At 41.4% G+C, this 23,029-nt stretch overlaps 2 protein-coding genes across 3 annotated transcripts in view; one reads left to right on the forward strand and one right to left on the reverse strand.

Annotated features, from left to right (window-relative positions):
• Window positions 1–71: 71 nt before the first annotated feature.
• Window positions 72–23,029, reverse strand: part of slc5a10 (solute carrier family 5 member 10) — a 23,674-nt gene continuing 716 nt past the window's right edge. Inside the window, exons 3-15 of one of the 2 annotated variants that reach the window (XM_039783656.1) lie at window positions 22,606–22,710; window positions 21,936–21,995; window positions 21,400–21,504; window positions 21,158–21,263; window positions 20,959–21,039; window positions 20,662–20,867; window positions 16,443–16,578; window positions 7,342–7,449; window positions 7,096–7,246; window positions 6,748–6,916; window positions 3,086–3,301; window positions 1,796–1,889; window positions 72–1,616 (exon numbers count right to left, since the gene is read on the reverse strand). In XM_039783656.1, the coding sequence (XP_039639590.1) occupies window positions 1,423–1,616; window positions 1,796–1,889; window positions 3,086–3,301; window positions 6,748–6,916; window positions 7,096–7,246; window positions 7,342–7,449; window positions 16,443–16,578; window positions 20,662–20,867; window positions 20,959–21,039; window positions 21,158–21,263; window positions 21,400–21,504; window positions 21,936–21,995; window positions 22,606–22,710 (1,731 nt within the window). In that variant the 3' untranslated portion in view covers window positions 72–1,422. Of the gene's footprint in view, window positions 1,890–3,085; window positions 3,302–6,747; window positions 6,917–7,095; window positions 7,247–7,341; window positions 7,450–16,442; window positions 16,579–20,661; window positions 20,868–20,958; window positions 21,040–21,157; window positions 21,264–21,399; window positions 21,505–21,935; window positions 21,996–22,605; window positions 22,711–23,029 lie in introns of both variants that reach the window. The other variant, XM_039783565.1, reaches the window with a different exon arrangement.
• On the forward strand, window positions 8,540–19,197 carry LOC120547756 (protein FAM83G). Its single transcript, XM_039783451.1, has 5 exons — window positions 8,540–9,910; window positions 11,914–12,081; window positions 13,106–13,230; window positions 14,298–15,690; window positions 18,048–19,197. Exons 1-5 carry the CDS (start codon window positions 9,419–9,421, stop codon window positions 18,408–18,410), a joined length of 2,541 nt encoding a protein of 846 aa, XP_039639385.1. The 5' UTR covers window positions 8,540–9,418; the 3' UTR covers window positions 18,411–19,197.

Consider the following 23,029-nt stretch of genomic DNA (forward strand, 5'->3'; position numbering starts at 1 on the left):
TATAACCTGCATTCATTTGTGGACAAACACTTGTAGCTGTGATGCACATAATTTATTTGAGATACCACGAGAAAAAAACATTCAATATACAAGTTATTTAGTTATATATAAGATATTTTATCTTTTGATTGACATGAGGTTCTTTACACCCAATCACTTAATCAATGTCACCACCAAAATCTAAATCAAAAAAATCAAATGCACAACAACACAGATATTATAACAGAGATTCTCAACCTTGTTATTAATCAGAAAGGGGTCATAGCCAATTTTCAGTACTGATACATTGAATTATCGTTACATTATAGAGCGTGGTCTAGACCTACTCTATCTGTAAAGTGTCTCGAGATAACGCTTGTTATGATTTGATACTATAAATAAAATTGAATTGAATTCTGTCTGATATATTTGTGATGATAAAAAAATAAACGTAAACGGATGTCATTATTTCCATATAATTTTGATGCTCCAACTGCACTTTAAATACAAAAAAACAAACGTGTGTGTATATTTAAATTTACATGACAACTTAAAAACTAATAGCTGGAGAATTTGGGGACCAGAAAAGGCTGAGACATTCTGATTCATAATCATAAACAAGCTAAATAGCATGAAAGAACTTTAGAACATTACAACATAACTATATAATTACCATTAAGCATATAGACTCAAAAGGAACTATGGGAGTAACATACAACCTAAATCTTATAATATATTTGTATGCTTAGCATTTCAGATGATGTGTGATGCGTCATGTTTTATTTGGCACCAGCTGCAATTCATGTTAGCTTGTTACAAGCCACAAGCTTCATTGTAAATACCCTTCGAAAACTTTAAAACTAGGTTACATCAAATAGGACGGAACGGTTGTATGAACTAATTAATAGCCTCTAGTGGAGCAGTGGTAAAAAGATAACATAACATCTGTAGAACTACTGTAGGCCTAATAAAGTTATTTTTTTATAAAGACAACACTGAACTCAGTCTGCGCTGCTCAGGATTTTAAACGGATTTTAAGACGGAGCTTTCTTCTTTTTGGCCTTTTTTTTGGTGACCCTTTGCATTTCCTTCAATGAAAAAAACTCCATGTCCATGCATTGTGTCGCCCATAGTTATCTATGATTTTGTGAAATTTGATATATGCAGGTTTAAAAAGGTTTTTGCAACATTGTCTTTTATTAAAATGATCGGCTACATTTAGAGGTTTGTGGTTAGAGGTTTGTACTCTCTCAGTGTTTTCTAGTTTGAAATGTGATTTTTTTTTCCTGAAGCTACATCTGCAGGATTCATGAAGGATTCATGTAAAATCAGTACACAAATCACAGTTTGTTTCCCCCACCTTCTTGGATCTGGAGTTCAGGTTGGAGCGACTGGCAGAGTTCAGCAGGAGGGTTGGACAGGATGTTAAATCTGATCCTCTACTCAGGCAAAGTATGCATAGAGAAAAATGTTAATGCTGACCACCAGGATCGCATTGACACAGCAGAACCTGGACCAGAACACACTCTCTTTAACATTTTGAACTCTGGGAGTTGGAGTCTCCTCTGAGCGCCGCGCTGCTGAGATACACAATCCTGTCCCCCGACCGCATGTCACCCGCCGTGTTGGCTCAGAGCCTGCAACAACACACACACACACACACACACACACACACACACACACACACACACACATACTGCTGTAATTATTGTTTGATTAACTTTGTGTGTGTGTGTGTGTGTGTGGGGGGGGTGTGTTGTGATTATCACATGATGGCTGGTTTTATTCCAAGTGGTGTGCATATTCAGACTCTTACCCTGGGAGCTACGGTGGCTGACAGAGGACACTTTCTGTAGGGGGATTTCTCTTGGTGGCTCTTCAGTCAGAGTCCACCAGGTCAGGTTACACAACTAGGGGAGTATAAAATGGAAATGTAACAACATTGAGCCCCCTGTTTTCATTCTTAATGCTAAGCTAAGCTAACCAGCTGCTGCTGCTGTAGCTTAATATTTAACCGACATGTGATATCAATCTTCTCATCTAACTCTCGGCAAGGAAGCAAATAAGCGCATTTCCCAAAACTTCGAACTATTCCATTAATGATATACTGTATTTATTCATAACCAGGGTGGAGGACGGTTACGTTTTACACTCTCTTTGCAAGACTGTCATGCCAATCTGAAGTGTAACTCAGTTTTATTTGTGATTTTCTGTTTATTATTGACGTTCATTCTTAATAATAATTCTTCATCTTAGATAACATAGAGGTACTGTAGATTTTCTGCATTGTTAATGGATATAAAGTACTGACAAACATTGTGAGTTTTGTGTGTACAGGGGGGGTTAGTAGCTCAGTCAGTAGGGAGTTGGGTTGGGAGCCGGAGGGTTGCTGGGTCAAGTCCCATTCCAGACCATAGTATGGGGGTGGACTGGTAGCCTGGGCACTGCCAAGGTGCTCTTGAGCAAGGCACCGAACACCCAACTACTCGGGGCGCCTTTCCATGGGCAGCCCCCCTCACTCTGACATCTCTATTAGTGCATGTATAGGTACTGAGCGTGTGTGTAATTCAGGCCTGTGTGTAATGTGTATAATAATAACAACAGAGTAAAAACATTGTGTTTTGGGATTAATACATTATTATTATTATATTATTATTAAACCAAGCTGCCTGTTTTCTAGTTTTGAAGGGCACAAAGCAGGTCTACACACATGCTCTTGAAATGTGTTATGAAATCAGAAAGTCTGTTTGCATTTTGAGTTCACACACAGGCCAGAATAATGTCAGATGTGACAAATGGGTCACCGGCATTAGCAAGACTTGAAATATGAATTGTTTATTGTTTTTTTTATTGTGAGCAACAATAGTTCTTCTGTACTGTAAGATTTTGCTCTTTGGTTGATTGTTGATCTTTAGGATTTAGATAGGCATGTTCTCTTTGACTGTCTTGCAACATGGAGACAAACCTTCAGATAAAACCTGTTCCTTTACCTCAGAGTCAAATCCTTTTTATTTTTAACAGATAACAATACAGGTGTACCAACAGCCAATGCATACGCATTACTTCCCTAATGATTCTGTTATTTACTGTATCTGTGTGTACACACCTGTTCGTGGCTGGGCGGCGGTGTGAGCAGTGATACTATAGCAACCACGATAGCAGTGAGCCCACAGAGGAGAATGGCGAAGTGGAGGTAGTGGACTCCTCGCAGGACTGCAGGTGCCAAGTCCTCGACTCCACATCTGGGAGGCAGGAAGACAAACTCCAGTGCCATCCTACACACACCCACCGCCAAACCCACCATCAGGCCCCAGAACGCACCCTGAATACACGCAAACACACATATAAACACATTTACACACATTTCATTACTTGCCTTCCTGAGTTGATATCCTTCCGCTAAAAGCATCAGTGTGTTGGGCGTGTTCGGGCTCATAACACTCTCACTTTCCCACCATGATAATCTGTCATTGTCTTGTCACTTAAGCACACACACGTGCAGTGACACAAATAAGTCGCTGTCTCCGTCTCTGTTCAGCCTTCAGCAAAAAATGTGATCTGTGTGGTTGAACTTAACACATATGGAAATAATCACCCTGTCACAGCACGGAGAGCAAACATCTGCACCTCTATTTTACATGTGGAAAAAATTACATTAACTGTTATTTTGACATTACATTGACAACTGATGGTCCGTTTTTCTGCTTTTAGTTCATATAAATCTAAAATCATCAAACATATATATATAGTTTTTTGGAATAAAATCCTAAAATGTGAAATTCTAGGATTCATAAAACGGGAGATAGAAACAAATACATCATAAGACACCGCATTTGCTAGATGACACTAATAGCCTCTCTAGTTCAAAGACTACACATGTCATGTCCCCATTTAAATACTGTAGGTCTGTATTGTTAGCTCTCTATATTAAACTTGTCAGCGTGTGTCACATCCTGTGCGGTAACGTGTGCTCTTTTACCCTATGAGTCAACACCATTTAGATTCTTAAAGCAATATGCTCACTGTGTTTGAATTAAACATTGTTTATAACAGTGCTATTGACCATTTTCTTTTTTAAGATTTTTTTTGGGCTTTTCCAATTTTCTTGAATTTTTGACAGGACAGCTAGGTGAGAAAGGGGAGAGAGAGAGGGAAGAAGAAATGAAGGAAATTGTCACAGGTTGGATTCGAACCCTGGACCTCTGCGTCGAGGCATAAACCTCTCAGTATATGCCCTACTACGCTACTGACCATTTTCAACAACTTTATAATCCCTCCAGTATGGATGTTGCAGGTCTACGTAAAGACATCTAGACGTACTGTATATATTTAAACTATGCTAAATTTGGTGTGTAAATGTGAACGTTTTTAGACGTCTAGGTTACCTTTAAGCTGTGTTTAAACCTAGAATCTATGGTTAATGGATCACTTAAAGGAACACGCCGACTTATTGGGAGTTTAGCTAATTCACCGTAACCCCCAGAGTTAGACAAGTCGATACATACCCTTCTCGTGTCCGTGCGTGTTGTAACGCTGTCTGACGGCCCCACCGGGTAGCTTAGCCTAGCACAGATCCTGCAGGTGAATGGTTCCAACTAGCTATTGCTCGAAAGTGACAGGATAACGGCAATGTACATGTTCCTATATAGCATTTGTGATGAAGACATACAAAAACAACGTAACATGAGACACAGCCATCTTCTAACTGTAAACAAACCGGGAACTATACTCTCAGACAGGCTTGCTGCAAAGCAAATCATTCTGCCCAAGTACTATATTCTTCCGCCTGAGAATATAGTTCCCGGTTTGTTTACGGATAGAAGATGGCTGTGTCTCATGTTACATTGTTTTTTGTACACGCTGTGACTCTACAAATCACAACATGTAAACAGGAACATGTTGGCGTTATTTTGTCACTTATTCGGAGCAGTAGGATTACTGGAACCATTCACCTGCCTGTTCTGTTATGGGCTGATGCCGCTGGAGCCGTCAGACAGCCTTACAGCACGCACGGAGATGAGAAGGGTATGTATGGACTTGTCTAACTCTGGGGGTTACGGTGAATAAGCTAAATTCCCAATAAGTCGGCGTGTTCCTTTAAGCCACAATTCATCCAAAGGGAAACATTAATGTCTGTGCCAAATGTTATGGTTCACATAATTCATCCAATAGTTGTTGAGACAGTTCAATAAAAACTAAAAATGTCAACCTGATGGTCGGGCTAGCTAGAGGAAACGTCAAAGTCCAAAAGATTCATCCTCTGGGGAACATGAAAGTCTGTACAAAATACTGTATGGCAATCTATCCAGTAGTTTTTTTATTTTATGCAACAGAGGTGTTTCTTTGTAGCATCATTCAGAGTTGAAAAAGATTATATTTACATTACAATAAAAGATCTTGAGAAAGTCCTCTTTATTTCAGTAGTTGAAATTGTGTCCACAGAGAGCAGACACACCCAGGACTTGCTCTATTAAAACAGGGATTCAATTTGAACTATCCAGTGGACTGGTCTTTCCTTGCAGTTGAACAATGTTTAAACAAGTGTTTTTAGCTCTGGGTCAATACCCATTTTACTACAGCAGTATTCTTTTACCTCTCTCTGTTAATCTTTATCTTCTAATAATCACACTTTCTCTCACTTGCACTCTGTTATCAGTCAATCACTTTCATTTATTCAAGTGAAAGAGCAGCAGATCCATGCTGGTTCCTACTGAGGAAATAAAAAAATACAATACAAATCATAAAATGAGTGAGTAACACAAAGACATTCATGTACATGGGCTCCAAACCAAGCAGCGAGGGGTGTTGGCAGCTGGAGCCAATGTGAGGCTAATAAAAACAACCAGAAAGGACACAGAGTGCAGGAAAGCCTCAAAACTCCAGTATGTTCTCATGAATAGTTTGGTTTGCAGAATGGAGTAAACTTTGAATTAAGTTTGGTTATGTTTACAACAAGACTTATCTCTGTTTCCTGTACAGTATGTGTTAAAAAGTAATATCTCTTTGAAGCAGCCCAAAAAAGTTTGTGGAATGAGATTTAATTGTGTTTATTTGTATCATATAATACTCGTGTACTTGTTTGTTTCTGACTGTAAGTAGTGCTGCAATGATTAGTCGATAATTGGATTACCCTACTGACAGAAACTGATTGATTATCAAATTCTGTCAATGTTGTTTAAGTCATTTATTGAAGCAAAAATGCCAAACAATCACTGGTTCCAGCTTCACAAATATGAGGAGTTGCTGGTTTTTTCTTTTTTTGTGTCAGTGTGGATTCATTATATTTTAGGTTTTGGAATGTTGATCATCAAAATAAGCAATTTAAAGATGTCCCATTGTACTTTGGCAACTTTTGGTGGGCACTTTTCACTATTTTATAAACAAAACTGTTGATAGATCAATCAAAAAAATTAAAATAACTTGCGTGGACAATGCATTGGGCTGTGGCTCCAGTGGTAGATCGGTCGTCTACCAGTTAAGAAGGTTGGTTGTTCAATCCTTGGACCTGCAGTACCGTGTCGAAGTGTAATTGGGCAAGACACTGAACCCCGAATTGCTAACGATTCTGTGCCATCGGCGTGTGCATGTGTATGAATGTTTATCTGAATGTTTACCTGATGAGCAGGTGGCACCTTATATGGCAGCCTCGGCCACAGTGTATGAATGTGTGTGAATGGTTAATGGTTCCTGTACTCTGTAAAAGCGCTTTGAGTAGTTAAGACTAGAAAAGCGCTATATAAATACAGTCCATTTACATTTACATGTTACCTGCTCATTGGTCCGCTTCCAGAAGATAGCCAGGGTGAAGACAGCAGTGACGGGTGGAGCGAGGCAGCTCGTCACTGACTGGATGTAAACATACAGCTGGCCACTATTGGCTGACTGCAGGATGGGGATCCACACCACACTCACCACCACCAAGATCACAGTCACGATCCTGGAACAAAGAGTACATCTCTTTCACTTTCTATAAGCACTCTCTTTTTACTTTTATGGATCCTGGTATTAAAAGTTCACCCTCCACAGCATGATCAGAGTGCATATGTCAGCTGGCAGCTTCCAGGGTTAAGGACAGATGTTCTCTGACCACTGGCCCTCCATCTGTGAGTGACGTACCTGCCGACCAGTAGCAGCTCTCTCTCCGAGGCCCGTTGGCGATATTTCTTCCAGATGTCCATGGTGAAGAGTGTGGAGCTGCTGTTAAAGATGGAGGTCAGCGATGACATCAGAGCAGCCATCATCACTGCTATCATAAGCCCACGCAAGCCTGTAATACACGACACAGATGAACACATGCATGCAGGTAAAAAATAGAAAGCGTATCAAAGCAGTTGACACATTTAGAAATAACAGTATTCTCACCACTTGGCATGAGTTCAATGACCAGTTTGGGAAAGGCGATGTTTGAGCATCCCACCTCAGCTCCACACACTCGCACACACTCTTCTGGATCCACACATCCTACAGTGTCTGAAATATGAAATTACAGGTCATTCACACACTGGGGTGGAATAAGTAACAAAATATTCTACTCATAAACAATGTGTGTTTCTTTGCTGTAATTTCTACTAATGAAGAGGTAAAGGATCTGGAGTAAAATACAACCACAAAAGTAACACATTTATTTAGCCATTAGAGAGTGTAAATTAAACTACATTATTGGAGTTCTCAGTTAAATGTGGCTAATTATTATGATTATAATTTATGAAATTACAATAATCCCCCCCAAAAAACAACACAAGCTGTAGTCTACATGTATAATTACACTAAATCCACTGAAGTTACTGGTTACTTCACCCCTTTTTTCTTGCTCAGTGAGAAAATATGTGCAGGTACAAAACCCCATGCAGGTGTGTGCACAACTATAAATACTTGCAGTATACCACCCTGGCTTGTAACATAATAATACACATTATTTCATGGAACATCAGATTTATGGAGAGAAGTGTCCATCAGTAATTCAACTGTGATCTGCATGCAGTGATTTCAAAAGATAACGATACAATCTCTATAAATATAATTTATTTCTTAGATAGTTCAACTATCTATTAAGTCAAAAATGGACTCAGACCAAGGGTCACCTGTCTCTTTGGTGCATCTCTATATACCCTAAACTTGACCTCTTAATCTAAAAATAAACGTTGATGCAGACATTGATTAGTTATTTCTCAAAATCTTTCATCGCTAGAAATCCAGCAGACTTTACAGTAACACAAGTCTAATGGCATGATTAGCAAACATTTGGCATCTGCACTGCATTACCTAAATAGGAAATTGGCCCAACTAACATTCTCCTACTTAATATGATTTTTTTTCTTTTCTTTTTAAAATCAGTTTAAACTAGTCGAATAGGCCTGCCAGAATATGCAGCAGATAAAAAAAAAAACACAATAAGTAGCCTACCATAGTTAAACTGTCTTTTGTAAATGTTCTGTTTTGGGAGGAAAAAACTAATTTCTCTCCCTATGTCCCGCCGGCAAAAAGGGTGGAGTTAACAGCCTCTCTTTCCTAACCAACTACCGGACACCCCGCCTTTCTGCCCTCCGGTGACAGAGCTTCCGTTGCCGAATTCCAGGGGCAGACACATACCGGCAACTCCACACACTGGACCTCGATGAACTTTCTGTCTGCACCTTTTATATATGTCAATGGTCTGCACGAACGTTTTGGAAAAATACGGAAAGACAAAACCGACGTGGACTCGGAACCAATGAAAGCTGAGACACGTACGCGCCACGTTAGCGATTTATTAACGAGTTTTGCCCTTTTTTTTGTTTTCGGGGAACTCAACAGTTGCCATTTTTTTTTGGGTGCTTTAAACAGCTGTGAACTGGCTGGCAGACGCTTCAACAACAGTAAAAGAAGAAAAGTGACTCGTCAGCGCAACAGTTAGCTTGAGTCACCAACAGTTTCAACACTTATAAAGGAGGATTAATGACTTATTTCTCTATCTCAAGTACGTGTTCCGCTTTGGTTTGACTCACTGGTAGACACACACACGCGCGCACACACACACACACACACACACACACACACACACACACATAACATTCATCAACCCACACAGATGCCCGCTTCCACGTCTGCCGGGCCCCGAGGCAGGAGCAGCTGAACCGGCCCGCCGCTGCATTCCCCCGGACCCTTTCAGGTGAAAGGCGTGGCGCTGGGCGGGGGTGCTTTCGCTCAACACCTGAGGGTGAGTGTGTGTGAGCTGAGAGTTTGCGTCGAGGAACTGTTCTAGCGGTTTATTATTCCCCTCAGATGAAAGGGATCGGTTTATCACCTCACGGGCCCAGGTCACGCGGACACGTTATGGACCGTAATGACAGTAAGTACTTTTTCGAGGTTTGACCCTGCGGACCGACGAGTGGAAACGAACTGGGTCAGAGTGGTTTCGGTACTTAACTGTTTATTGACCGGTGGATAATATATCGAGGTCATGGCGTTGTCTCAGATCCAGTGCCTGGACAACCACCACGTCAACTGGCGCGTGAGCGAGGGCAAACCGGAGTTTTTCTACAGTGAGGACCAGCGGCTGGCGCTCGAGGCTCTAGTCACCCAGGGCCGCGATGCATTCACGCAGTACATCCAGGAGAGGGGCGTCCGGGATTTCCTGTCGGAGCCGGAGCTGGAGCGGATTTCACACACAGCGGAGGACTACCGGCCTGGGCACGACCATCATCAGAAGCCAGAGACCCCAGGGCCGGGGAACCTCACCCCGGGCTCCGGGGAGTTTTGGGGAGACGGTGAGGTGTCGCTCCAGTATTGGCCAGATCGCTCGGAAGCCTCAGTGGCGGAGCTGGACCTCGGCTGGCCCGATGCCATTTCATACCGGGGGGTCACGCGCGTGACCGTGTACACCCAACCTCCAACCGAAGGGCACACGCACATCAAGGAGGTGGTGCGCAAGACCATTGCATCAGCGCAGAGGGTAGGTAGTGAAGAAGAAGATGGTGATGATGCATAGTAGTGTTATAAACTATGCAGGGATTAATGAAGTTCAGGGGACCTTTAAATTTAAGTTACAAGAAAAAAACAAACACTTAACACAAAGTAATCCAGCAAAACACCCCTGTAGGCCTATTAAATAACCTGCTTTCATTGTGTAACTTACCCTTTTTTTTGGCACTGTGTCAAAGAGGCGTTGAGTCAACTTTTTTTTTTTTGTTTTGTTATATTTCATTATAATGTATAGTGTTTATAGAATTTGTCTCTTCCATGTATATGTAGCATGTGGTGGACAAATCAAATTAATTAAATGTAATATACAATCAATTATAAAAACACACAGCACTGAGTCAACTACAGCAATAGTCTCAACAACAATAAAATGAAGTAAGGTATTTATTGCAGTGTTATTGAATGCACCAAAATACATGTTTTTTATTAGTTTTCTGGTTGTTTCAGTGTATAATGCAGTTTACTACTACAAGCTGCAAAGCAGTGTTTGTCTGACACTGTAAAGAAAAGAAGCTTCACAAAAGGTATCGCAGATGCTATTCTAGCTGAAATGGTTAGTTGATTAATTGACTGGTGGACCGAGAGGAAACAAAGCTGTAACTATTTTGATAATGTTTTAGTCATTTTTCAATCAAAAACACCAACTATTCTGTAGTTACAGCTTCTCCGACGTCAGGTTTTGCGGTTTTCTCTGTCATATGATAGTATGCTGCGTGTATTTGGGTTATGAACGGTTGATTGATTAATCGAGAAAACAATTGGCAGGCATAATGAAAATAATCGTTAGTTGCAGCCCTAAATTGAATTGTGTTTACACTGTTTTATGTTAAATCACTGTCCGATTAAGAATTATTGTTTTGATCAGAGGTTTGACTTCCTTTGTTCTTTTCTCCACAAACACTGCTGGCAGCATTGCAGTTGTGGCACAAGGCTAAATCGTAGAAAAGTAATCTGACATGGGTTTCTTTGGACTGAATTTATTCCAGTGTCTCCCTAATTTACACCTCATTATCTGCTGCTGTCTTGTCTTACAAACCTTTTGTGACACACTCACACAACAAAGTTTTAATAAAACAAGTCTGATCTTGACACGCCAGTGAAAAAAAAATGCTCTGACGTCAGTGAATAGGTTACATGCCAGAACCCCATACATAACATTTACCTCTCACATACATAAATTCTGGCACATGCACATATAAAAGCCTAGATGTCCCTCAGGGCAACAAAAGACTTTAATGACTATAGACCCAGTTCCAGAGTGACATACTTTCTCCTTGTTTGGAAGGCACTACGCCAACAACTTTTTCCAAAGCTGCTGTTCAGCTGACCTCAGCTTACAACAAACTGATCCCTATTTAGGGGTTGTGTAGTATTTGCTTTTTATTCTACTGCTTTATATTACAATGTATCTACTTTTACCTTCTACTTTTTCTAGGCTTGACAAGACCATGTTTCATCCTTCAAGTATAATGACAATATAGTTGATTTGAAATGTTATGGTAACATATTCAAACCTCAAAGTTCACTAACTAGCTCTTTTTCCAGAGCCATTTTCTTGACCATCTTATTCCCTATTCCCTCCTTTTGGACCGAACTCTGCCTAGTTTTAAAAATTAAACTGGGTCAGGTGAAGAATGAATAGACAGTGCTGTGTGAAGAATACCATGCTGTCACTAGTATTGTGTTGAAGCCACACTGTCCGGACACTTCACACTCTGTCACCACTCTGCAAAGCAATCTTTCTTTCTTGCAGCCTCTTAATGGAACATCTATGGTCTAATATTCTTTGTCTTTGAGGGTTTAATTGACTGTTTAGATGCAGTTTTCACAAGTGCCCAGCTTCCTTTGATGATTTAATGGGTGTAATATTGTTAAATCGAATCCTCCCTCACAGACCAGGAAACACTAACACCATTGAGGATTTCCTATGTGTCTTTTCTTTATGTGTGTGGGTGGGTGCGTGCGTGTGTGTAGGTGATAGCCGTGGTGATGGATGTGTTTACAGACGTGGATATCTTTCGAGACCTGCTGGATGCTGCCTACAAACGCAAAGTCCCTGTATACATAATCATTGACACAGCTGCAGTCCCCTGCTTTCTTTCCATGTGTGGCAGAGCTGATATGCACCGTGGACACCTAAAGGTATGCATACATACATACAGACACACACACATACACACCCAGATGATGTTTTGATAAGCTGGGAGATGAGCTAGTTGGATAGATGGCTACTCTTGATAACTATATAATAATATAAAACTGTATATTTTAAAAAGCTCCAGATCAAACATTTCAAATAAAATGTGTTTCATGTAAGACACATTTTCAATAATACGTATATTGCGATATTTGAAAGAAGGGCACATGATTGAGGTGCATGCACCAGCTAGTTGTTTTGCCATAGGCTGACTTTCTTTGGTATTCTTTGCCTCTCTGAGAGTAACTGGTCTAGGCAGTAAAAGAACATGTTTTAATGGGGGGGGGGTTTCTAAATACTTTGGACCGGAAAAACACTGAGCACATTCCTGTCTCTCCTGCCATTAGACAATTAGATACACCATGCACACTCTCACTTTACTCTTTATAACATGTTTCTCTTTCATTTCTCCTTCTTCCTTCCCCATAGCTTCCACCACGTGACCTCGCCTCTCTTTCAACCTCTTTCTTATCTGCCATCTCGGCTGTAATTAGGAACATTTGCGACTCTTGTGCTTAGTGTCCTCTGTGAGATTTCGCACAGAACATTTACTCACGAGGTAATGCTCGGCCAGGAACCACACCCTTATCACAGGGCTAAAGACAAACATCGCAGGGTGTGTCGTACAAGCATGTACATACATAGATACAGTCCGTGCTCTAACCTGTAGAGTCAGCCAGCACAATAGCATTGTGGTGTTAATATAGAGCAACAAAAAAAACTCATTCTTTTCTGTCTCCCTAATCTCTTGTGGCTTTTATTTCCTTTTTTATTCACCAAAATCCTTCCTCCCATCAACACTAAATCCCCAAGAGCCTCTCTTTACATATCATTTACCCTGTGTGTGTGTGTGTGTGTGTGTTTATGTGTGTGTGTGTGTGTGTGTGTGTGTGTGTGTGTGTGTGTGTGTGTGTGTGTGTGTGTGTGTGTGTGTGTGTGTGTGTGTGTGTGTGTGTGTGTGTGTGTGAGAATCTGCGCGTACGCTGCTGTGGAGGTGTGGAGTTCTTCACACGGTCAGCACAGAAGGTGCGTGGAGCACTGAGCCAGAAGTTCCTGCTGGTGGATGGAGACAAAGCTATCTCTGGTTCCTATAGGTGAGCAGTGTATTACACAGTATTTATTTATTTCGTTTATTTTTGTATTTAACGCTACGCTAATCAAGACAAACCTACATAAAATAGTCACCGGACTCTGCAGTTCCACTTTCTCTACAGAGTGTTTGGTATATTTCAACTTTACTGTTTTGGTTCAGTCACACCGCTCTCAGCTATATTCCCCGCAGCAGCAGGCACACTCCCTGCCCAGCGCCAAACAGCAGACAGATAAAGTTAGCAGCAGGGAGAAATGTGTTGTGTAGCCAGAAACACCACTCCAAATGAATGCTAATATGCTCCATGTCTGCTGGATGTGTAAATAGGCAACTGTCAGCTGACTCGTTCATCATAACAACTGGAACACTGCGATGAATAGGCTGACATTGTTGCATTGTTGCAGCATGCAGACTTTTATCTGCCAATGCCAATTTTTGTCAAGTAGGCAGATCATCCACAACTACAAACGGTCACTTCAACACACACATACATTTAGTTTTGTCACTGTCATCTATAGTTACATATTTACCAATACATATTGAAGGGAAGAGGGAAAACATGAGAAGAGCGTAATGTGATGCATAACCACTGGTGTAATGATTAAAATAAAATAAGAAGACTTTTGACACTATTTTACAATGAATACAACTAAATTACGTGTGCCCCTCCCAACAGTGCTTAAAATAAAACTATATTGCTCACATCCATATATAACTTAAGACAAACAACATTCATTCAACATTTATCATAAAATAAGTGCAGGTAATTGAGATAATAAATATATCGCACCGTTATTTATACAAAATAATAATATAATATTGCACAGATCAATATAATGGATGGTAAAAACACTAATAAGAAATGTCAGTATGGGGGCAGAGATGGTTCATTAGTCTGGTGGTTTGTGGTCTGATGGGCCTGTAGTGTCTCACTGAGTGCTTAATTATGATTAAACTATGCTTTTTCAGTAAGAGTTATGACATACATGTAGAAGAAATCTGAGCACCCGTCAGATAAGCACATTAGGGGGGAGTCACTGAATTGATCTTTCCACGTCTGTGTTATTCCAGCTTCACCTGGACCTCATCTCGTTTGGACCGTAACCTCATCACAGTGATCTCAGGACAGGCAGTGGAAACCTTCGACCTGCAGTTTCATGAGCTTTACCTCGGGTCCAGAGGTGTGTCTCTCAACCATGTCCCCATGGTAGATGAACCAATCCCTGACCCGATCCCTCAGGCGGCTCCTGCTCCGGTGTCAGCTGCTGTTGCTCGAAAGCTCATCAATCCCAAATACGCCCTCGTTGCCGCCGGAACCCACACAAGTCCGACTCCTTCTGACCAGAATTCAAGCAACAAGAACTCCCAGAATCCCACTCAGCTAAAGATTACCAAAGGACGTCTTAAGCATGTCATCGAAGAGCCACCCTTACATCCAGGATTAGCCCATCTGGAGAAAGTGTACCTGGTCAAGTACCTGCCCACCTGGCCAGAGCCAGACCCACCAAGCGACGTGATTGGCTTCATCAACATCAGGGATGAAAAGCGAGCTAATCAGGTTCACTTACAGAGGTCGGAGAGGTTTGAGACCAGCCAGGCCATACGCTTTAGCGCACCACTAACGCTAGTTCAACCAAAGACTGAGGAACTGGCTTCAGTTCGGGATGCAAACGCTGCAGGAGCAGCAGAAAACCTCTCTGGGAATACAACAGCAGAGGCCTCTACTCCTGTGAGTCCAACCAACCAACAGCTCGAAAAGCAAACCGCTCCGAATAAAGACCAAACTGATGCAACAGATTCCAGGGAGCCTCCTCAGCAGCCCAACACACCTTTAACACAAGACACACACAAACCAAATGCACCATCACCATCCAGTGTTACTGCTGATTCACAACCAACAGACCATGCTGAACAAACGCCAGAGATTCAAACTGCAGCACCTCCTGTTCCTAAACGCCGCACCCTGCAGCTAGTCATAGACCCCGCCCCCTCAGAGCAGCCTGGCCAACCACAGGTCATTTTGATGAAAATGGACCAATTGGAAAGTCTGGATGGCTTCAACAAAAAGGGAACCCGGGAGGATCTGCCGCCAGGCCGTGGCCGCATAACATCAAAGGCTAACAGCAGGGACTCTGTCAGCACCGGCGAGGGCAGCCAAGATAGCACGAAGGTCATGTGCGACCGAGCAGCCAATGATGGTCCTTCAAGCACCTCCACGGCGTCAGAAGAGGAGTTTTATGAATGTCCCCAGCCAGGGCCAAGTGACCCGTTGACCAACGGAGTGACGACAGGGTCAGGGCGTGGGCATCGCCAAGGGGACGGGTTCAACATGATGGCACGCCTCTCCCAGAGCATGCTGGATCTGCGGCAGCCCAGCCAGTCAGACGACAGCAATGCCCTCATCCGTGAATCACAGCAGCTCCGCAGACAAGGACACGCATCACCACATAGGCACATAGGACAGGTATTATGTTATATAGGACAGTATTTCCAATCCTTTGGTCTTGACACAATTAGTTGATCAATAGCTTAGTCAATTGACGGATAATTCATGGCCAGAAATTCATATTTTAAGTCATTTATCAAGCAAAAATTACACATATTTGCTCATTCCAGGTTTTCAAATGTGACGGTTTGCGGGTTTTTTTCTGTTCTGATTATAGTTATATAGTTATAGTTGTGATGGCCATTTCGTACTGTTCTCTCACATTTTACAGACTAAACAATTAAGTGGTTATTTGAATTGAAATAATCAACAGATTAATTGATAATAAAAAGAAAAGTTAATTGTCAAGGTAAAATAATGAGTCAATTAATTGACTGACAATTTTAATAATCAATAGAAAAGAACATAGAATATCTTTCGGTGATGGTTTTATTAGTTGCTAGTAGATGCTGAGACAATGCTTGTCTTAATCTGATTTTAAATGATAAATGAGTAATCACTGGAAAAAACAAGTGTGGAGGTTCCCAGGAATAATGTTTGACATGAACAAGTAGGCAGTTCAGTCCTAGTCAGCAAAGACACACACACACACACACACACACACACTGCCTTATGTTAGTTTGTAACGAGATTTATGTAAATCCCACTTAAAATGGGTGTGTTTCACCAGAAGAGTCTAAACAAGCCACTACCTGCTTACAGTAAACATGTCATTCCTCTATCCAAATTAAAAGGTGTGTGTGTGTCCGCCCACATGGGTGTGCACGCACCTGGATAGAGAGCTCGGCTGATCATGCCAGGGAGGATGATGAAGATGAAGGGGAGCATCTTCAGATAGGCTGCCAGGATAGATGCTCCTTTCACATGACTCATGTTCTTAGCAGACAGGGACCGTTGTACAATCACCTACATAAAGAGAAACACAAATAATAACTATAATAGCACCAACTTCATTTATACAACGCTTTTCAAAAGACAAGAATTGTGTAGTGTAATGAAATATACACAGATAGGATTAAAATAAAGTGCATTTTAACAGATAACATTTAAAAGAACAAATGCTGTAAAGCACATGAAAATGCCATTTTTAAATAATGTGTTTTTCAAGAAGAGGGGTTAGGAAATATAGTCAAAAGCCAGCCCCATTTTTTAATTGACTCTAAAACACACAAGCAACTACTGAAAAGTGCTAAAATTGGTGTTCTATACAATCTTCTATGGGATCTTGTGAGCAGCCTTGCTGCGGCATTCTGAACTAGTTGAAGCTTGAATAGGTTGTATGGACTCAGACAGGAATCAAGAGTTACAGTTGTCTAATCAGGATGTAATAAAGCATGGATTGCAAATAAAAATGGACTGCAGCTAATGTGAATATTTGTCAATATTTCAAAAGAGGATAAAACCATTTTCAGACCTATTTGTGGTCATAGCCCTGTAGCCATTGCACATAGCATTGGTACTATAGTCTTGGTAGGAGGCTGACCCATTATGTTGTAAAGTTAAGGCTAACAAGCCTTTGATAGTGGAAGATTATTAGCTTGCTAACATTAGCACGCATATATATAGACGTTACTTTTCATTGCTGTTATTTCAAACTACTATCAAATGTCACAGTGTGAAGCCAGTGTGGAACAGGGCTTAGTATGCAATATGATTCTTGAATGTTAACATGACTTAAATGTTCCATCTGACATTAAGCCCAGGGCTAGTAGAAGTGCAGTGTGAATCGTATAGCCCTGGGCTTCGGTTAATCACATTGTTAACACACTAAGCTAAGAGAACACAGTGTGAAAAGCCCTATGGCATCTTTTGAATCAAAGGAGTATCATCATTTCTTTTTATATGTGAGCATATAGTAAGTAGAAAATAGCAAAGGGCCGAGCATTGTTCCCTGAGGTTTGTTAAATGGGTAGTTTATAGGATTTACATTCACCAATGTAACCTGTGTGTGTGCTTCGCCCTTTTGTGATCTCTTTGTTGTGTTCTGGCGACAGATAAAGCAGGAGACAGTGCTGGATTTTCTGCTTTACCTTGTGTATTCTGTAGTTTCAACAAAAAAGACAGGACATAACTTGTGTGGTCGCTACATTTGGTTAGATCCTCTCCGGTCATATCAGTAACGGCTCTGACCGGAGCGTGCATACACATACCTTCGTCATGGAGCTGACCACGTCCACACACACAGTCACACTCGAAAAACACAGGCAGGAGGGAAAATCCCCCAAATAAAAGATTTAATGGAAATAAGAGGATATTTTGGTGAAATACATAGGAAAGTCTACATCATCGGTAGCCTCACAAATAGAAACCATGTGTAACTCTTCTGGATTGCATGATGCCATACTCCTCTCTCTCTGCTTCCTCTCTCTGTCTAGTTGTTGCAGACCTCGAAATCTCCAGGTCGTGATGCCCGACAGAGAGGACCTAAAGTAATTATTGCCAAACCAGGAAGTTTTCACCGCCCCACCCGAGCAGCTGTCCCTGTGATTGGAGGACACCGCTACTGGCAGGGTCAAATGCTGCAGCCTAATTCGCGTGTAGAGACACGCTCCGGCCGGTCGCCACGACGCCACAGCCCGAGTTACAGGAAGACTGATCACGCCACGCCACAGCAGCCAGCCAACCCATCAGGGTTACTAGGAGTATCTTTCTCAAAACTGAGCAATTTTAAACACTTAAGGCCACGAGGTGGAGTGCCGCAGAAGAAAGGGTCTCAAAATAGCAAGGCTGACCGGTAGAACTTTGGGCCAGCACAGCTACACGAGGATGATGGTTGATACAGACATCCTGCTAAGAAAGTGGTGACTCTTCAGTGTGGAATCTTCTCTATCTCTGGCATGCGTGTCATTTCCTGTTTTTGAACCCTTAGGCTCAACATACAACAGATATATTTAATTGGGATTTTTTGACTATGTCAACAAGAGTTGGCAGTTTGATCTGATGATATGTTTTAAGAGGTATTGTCTGTGAATTAATCCCATCAACTTCAAAACCAATGCTTCATGGCTAAAAGTGTCTGACTGGAAGGTTCCAGTAGTGATGAATTTAAGCGACTGATGCTGATACCTGGGAGGAAATAAACCCACACTTTTTTTAAGCATGGATCCCTCCAAGAGTTGTGCTAAGATTTCCACCAGAGGTAGGGTATTTTATGGATGATAACCGACTGGTTATCATCCATAAAATACTGTGATATTCTGCCTTGCCAACTCAGGCCCTTTAGTCTTATTAACAATCCTATGAACAAATATTGTTAATTACCTCAACTGCTTTTCTTTATTCTGAACACTGTAAAACGTATTTTTCCATATCCAACCTACACAGATCAGCCGATTATGTCTCGCCACTGATATTACAGTCAGGCTCTGGTGTTGATACTGTACCACTGTGATTGGTTACTGTAGGTGTTAGGGTAGGGCTTCTGTGTTGATAACTGGTACAAATGCAATTTTAAACACTGATGTGGGACCAAAAGTAAATGTTGTAAATAAAAAAAAAAAATTACAAGTTGTTGCTGACCCAGCTCTGTTGTTGCCTCAACCAGGTCAGGTAAATTAACAGTTGATTAAAGAATCATGCAGCAGTTAACATCTCAATATTTCAGGAAAGTGTATCGTACTGAAAGGGAAAGTATACAAAACTCAAACCTACAGCATCTTCACCCAGACAACTATTCTGAGAATAATCCGGAAGAGTTGGATCATAGTGTGTTTGTACAGTGAAGTCTTTTTTAAGTATGTCTGCTTTTGCCTCAAAGACTGCAGAAAAAAATAATGGTAGTTTTTAGGTTTCTCAGGTGATTTTTGAAGTGTAGAGGGTTTTTTTCTTCTTTTGCTGAGATTATATGCAGCCAAATTATTAGAATAGAGTGTTGTATGGTATAAGTTGTATGACCAAAACCAAATAATTTATACAACGAGATTGAAAGTTCAGTAGTCAAAACAGTCTCACCACAAGGTCCATTTAGTTGCTCATTCTGGAGTTTGAGTACTTTACCATTCTTTCTTAGGGGGAGGACAAAGACACAGACTAAGAGAATTACCAAAACTGTTTGTTGGAAACATCATATTACATTTTGCAGTAACTTCCTTCATCAATTTTGACCAAATTGCACTTTTTGAAGTTGAGTAAACACAGTTTTGCGCATGATCACTTTCTGTTTAATTTACAAATATGAAACAAACCACTGGACTCCGGTAAATTCAGGACGGCAAAGTGGTGATATTGCTGCATGCCTGTGTCCACAGATTTCAACAGTTGGGTCAAAAACAACCGCAAAGAAACTGGCAGAAGAAGCTGGCAACATTGCCAGCTATTAAATTGATCTCTGCATGTTAGACAGTGCGCAGGAGTTTCTTTGCAACTTTTGACCTATTCCGTCCCCCTCCGATGCACCCCTCTCATGTTATAGATTTGCAAAGTATTTTTCACTGCCAAAACTATTAAAAAGACCGCACTAAAAAAATCTTTTTGTATATTTTTTTTATGAACAAATCATTTTCAAAAGTGCCACCAGAAAACCTATTAAAAGATTCAATTATTAGGTTCATTTTGGTAAAGAAATGTAAGGAGATTAACAACTTTACTTCAATTCAGTGAGGGTTTTTGTGGCAAGCTTTATAGACCCTCACAGATGTAAACATAAACATTCTAAATGGACCCAAGTTGATTTGCTGTTGCAGTGTATGCATCAACTGACAGGAAGTTAACAAGGGGCCAGGCTGTTGCCTAGCAATGGAATTCCATTGAAAAGGTCTATAGTGGCCATTAAATGAACTGCACTATAAGCTACATCTGCAGCAGTGGTGGTTTGTGCTTTGTGTGTGTGTGTGTGTGTGTGTGTGTGTGTGTGTGTGTGTGTGTGTGTATTTGTGTGTGTGTATTTGTGTGTGTGTGTGTGTGTGTGTGTGTGTGTGTGTGTGTGTGTGTGTGTGTGTGTGTGTGTGTGTGTGTGTGTGTGTGTGTGTGTGTGTGTGTGTGTAAATGTACCTGGTCAGTGCACCAGTACCAGGTGGCCAGTATGGTGAGCCCCAGAGTCATGCCGGGCCAGGGCAGGTCTCCAGTGACGGCGTCTCTGAACAGGTGCATGGCATCCTGACGTGGCAGGTGGCAGGTACTGTTGGGAATGATCTTACTGGGTACCGCCATGCTGTACGCACGCTCCAGGTTGCTGTAGCCACCAATTTCCTTGAAGGCTGTAGATGGGGAACACAACTCCAACTATAAAATCCTTAAAAATAGCTGCAGTTGTTGCGTTTGTTTATAATTTATGACAACTGTACATACCAGTGATTGTTAGGATGATTGCTCCTATAATCATGATTAATGTCTGTAGAGTGTCGGTGTAGATGACAGCAGCAAGACCACCTGAAGGGAAGGGAGTGTGTGTTATGAGAATCTTTTCAATGTATTTAAAAAAACAACAACAACATGAAAGTAGTTTTACAGGATGTAATTGTGTAAATGTGTATGGTTGTTTGTGTACCTGCAATAGTGTAGAAAGCAGTGACCACCAGCATGAGGACAGTGGACAGGTAGAGGTTCCATCCCAGACACACCTGAACAAACAAGGCTCCAGAGAACAGGTCAGTCTGGAGACGGAAACATAACACATCTGTCAACAATGCCAGCAAAGATTCAGTCTCATAGATGATGTTAAAGGCTGGAAAACCGATGCAGCCAAATAGTGAGTGTGATGCTGAGTCTGTGTGTGTGACTTTGTCGTACGGATATCTTTGTGAAGACGGACAACAGCAGCGAGAGGACAGTGAGGTAGGTTCTGATCCTCTCTCCTCCGAAACGACGGCCCAGGTACTCCGGCATTGTCACAATCTGACGATGCGCACGCACGCACACACACACACACACACACACACACACACACACTAAAACATCTTCAGCACATTGCAGCTAAACTTAACAAGCGTCGTATGATCTGCCAATTAGCAGCTGGTAACTGTAGACAAGTTAGATATCAATCAATCAATCTTTATTTGTAACATTGTTTAATAATGACACAAAAGCCCTCACTTTTCTCAACATAGGTTTGTCAACACTTCCCTTATAATTTTGTACCAACGGACACAAATAGTGTGTATGTGGTGTTGTGTAGTGTAACACCCTGTTGGGGAATTTTCAAGGCGGGGAATACTGGTAAGGAGAATGTCTCTTGGCAGCTAAATGTACCTGCTGAACCAGCCTTAACAAGCAGGCATGCACACGTTTGTGTGTGTGTGTGTGTGTGTGTGTGTGTGCAAACTAACCCCTGAGGAGATGTAGACAGGCACAAATACCCAGGCCAGAGCCAGCAACACATAGGTGGCCTGAGAAAAAGAGGGGGAAAAAATACAGAAAGAGGACAGAGAGGTTTGACCAGATTGTCCACAACAGTCGCATCAGGAGATAAAGAAACCCTTACCCTAATCTTTTGGGTCAAACTGAGGTAAAACTGAAACTTTAAGTGCTCTGCATGTGCAAGCCTTTGTTTGCAGTGGTGCTTTGACTTGAGCCTCATGTTCTGGACAACACAAATTGAATACTGCTTGATATTAAAAAACCTTCTGCTGCTGCCCCCTGCAGCGGGCTGCCTGCAACAGCCACTGAAGGAAGGTCAAACACAAACTCAGTTTTATGTCTTTGGTTTGGACACGTTCAAAAATATAATTAGATGAAATAGTTATGAGTGCTGATGCCAATTGTTTTATTTTCAGATATAAAAGGGAGATTAGTTATTGTAGCTCTATGTTGTGTTTTCTTACACAAATAGTTTATGTCTAGTCAGCCCTACAATACAAACCACAAAAGAAATAACATGTTCATGGATTAGCAATCTAGCTATGCGTTGCTATTAATAGATAAATTAGAATAGCATCTCATAATGTTTCGTTTATTAGACGTGTGTGTGTGTGTGTGTGTGTGTGTGTGTACACTCACATTCCATTCAAAGCCAGCGACAGCGATGCCTCCTGCAGCTCCCGTCCCAGCCAGGCCAATAAACAAACCTGAGCCTTCTGAACTGGCAAAGAGAGACGCTCCAATCTGTGTGATGGAAGAAGGATTGTTTGAGTTAAAATACCATACAAAAAATGCAAAAAAATACTCTGTTACACGTAAAAGTCCTGCATTCATAAGCTTACTTAAAGTATCAAATGTAAAAGTACTTGTTCTGCAGAAAAATGGCTAATATATTATTGTACATGACATTGTACCAAGCTGATCTAGGGGGAGCTAGTTTTAACTACTTCATTTAGTTTAGTCTAGTGGTTCCCAATCTAGGGGTCGGGTCCCCTCCAAAGGGTCACAAGATAGATCTGAGGGGGTCATGAGATGAATAATGGGGAAAAAGAGAAGAAAAAAC

This window comes from Perca fluviatilis, chromosome 1, assembly GCF_010015445.1.
Source record: "Perca fluviatilis chromosome 1, GENO_Pfluv_1.0, whole genome shotgun sequence".
NCBI classification, from domain to species: Eukaryota; Metazoa; Chordata; class Actinopteri; order Perciformes; family Percidae; genus Perca; species Perca fluviatilis.

What these genes read in the sequence shown, in the direction of transcription:
- LOC120547756 (XM_039783451.1), top strand. Translation starts at nt 9,419, where the DNA reads ATGGCGTTGTCTCAGATCCAGTGCCTGGACAACCACCACGTCAACTGG. An exon ending in CCATTGCATCAGCGCAGAGG is followed by an intron (nt 9,911 to 11,913) that starts GTAGGTAGTGAA and finishes GCGTGTGTGTAG; the next exon opens with GTGATAGCCGTGGTGATGGA. An exon ending in TGCACCGTGGACACCTAAAG is followed by an intron (nt 12,082 to 13,105) that starts GTATGCATACAT and finishes TGTGTGTGTGAG; the next exon opens with AATCTGCGCGTACGCTGCTG.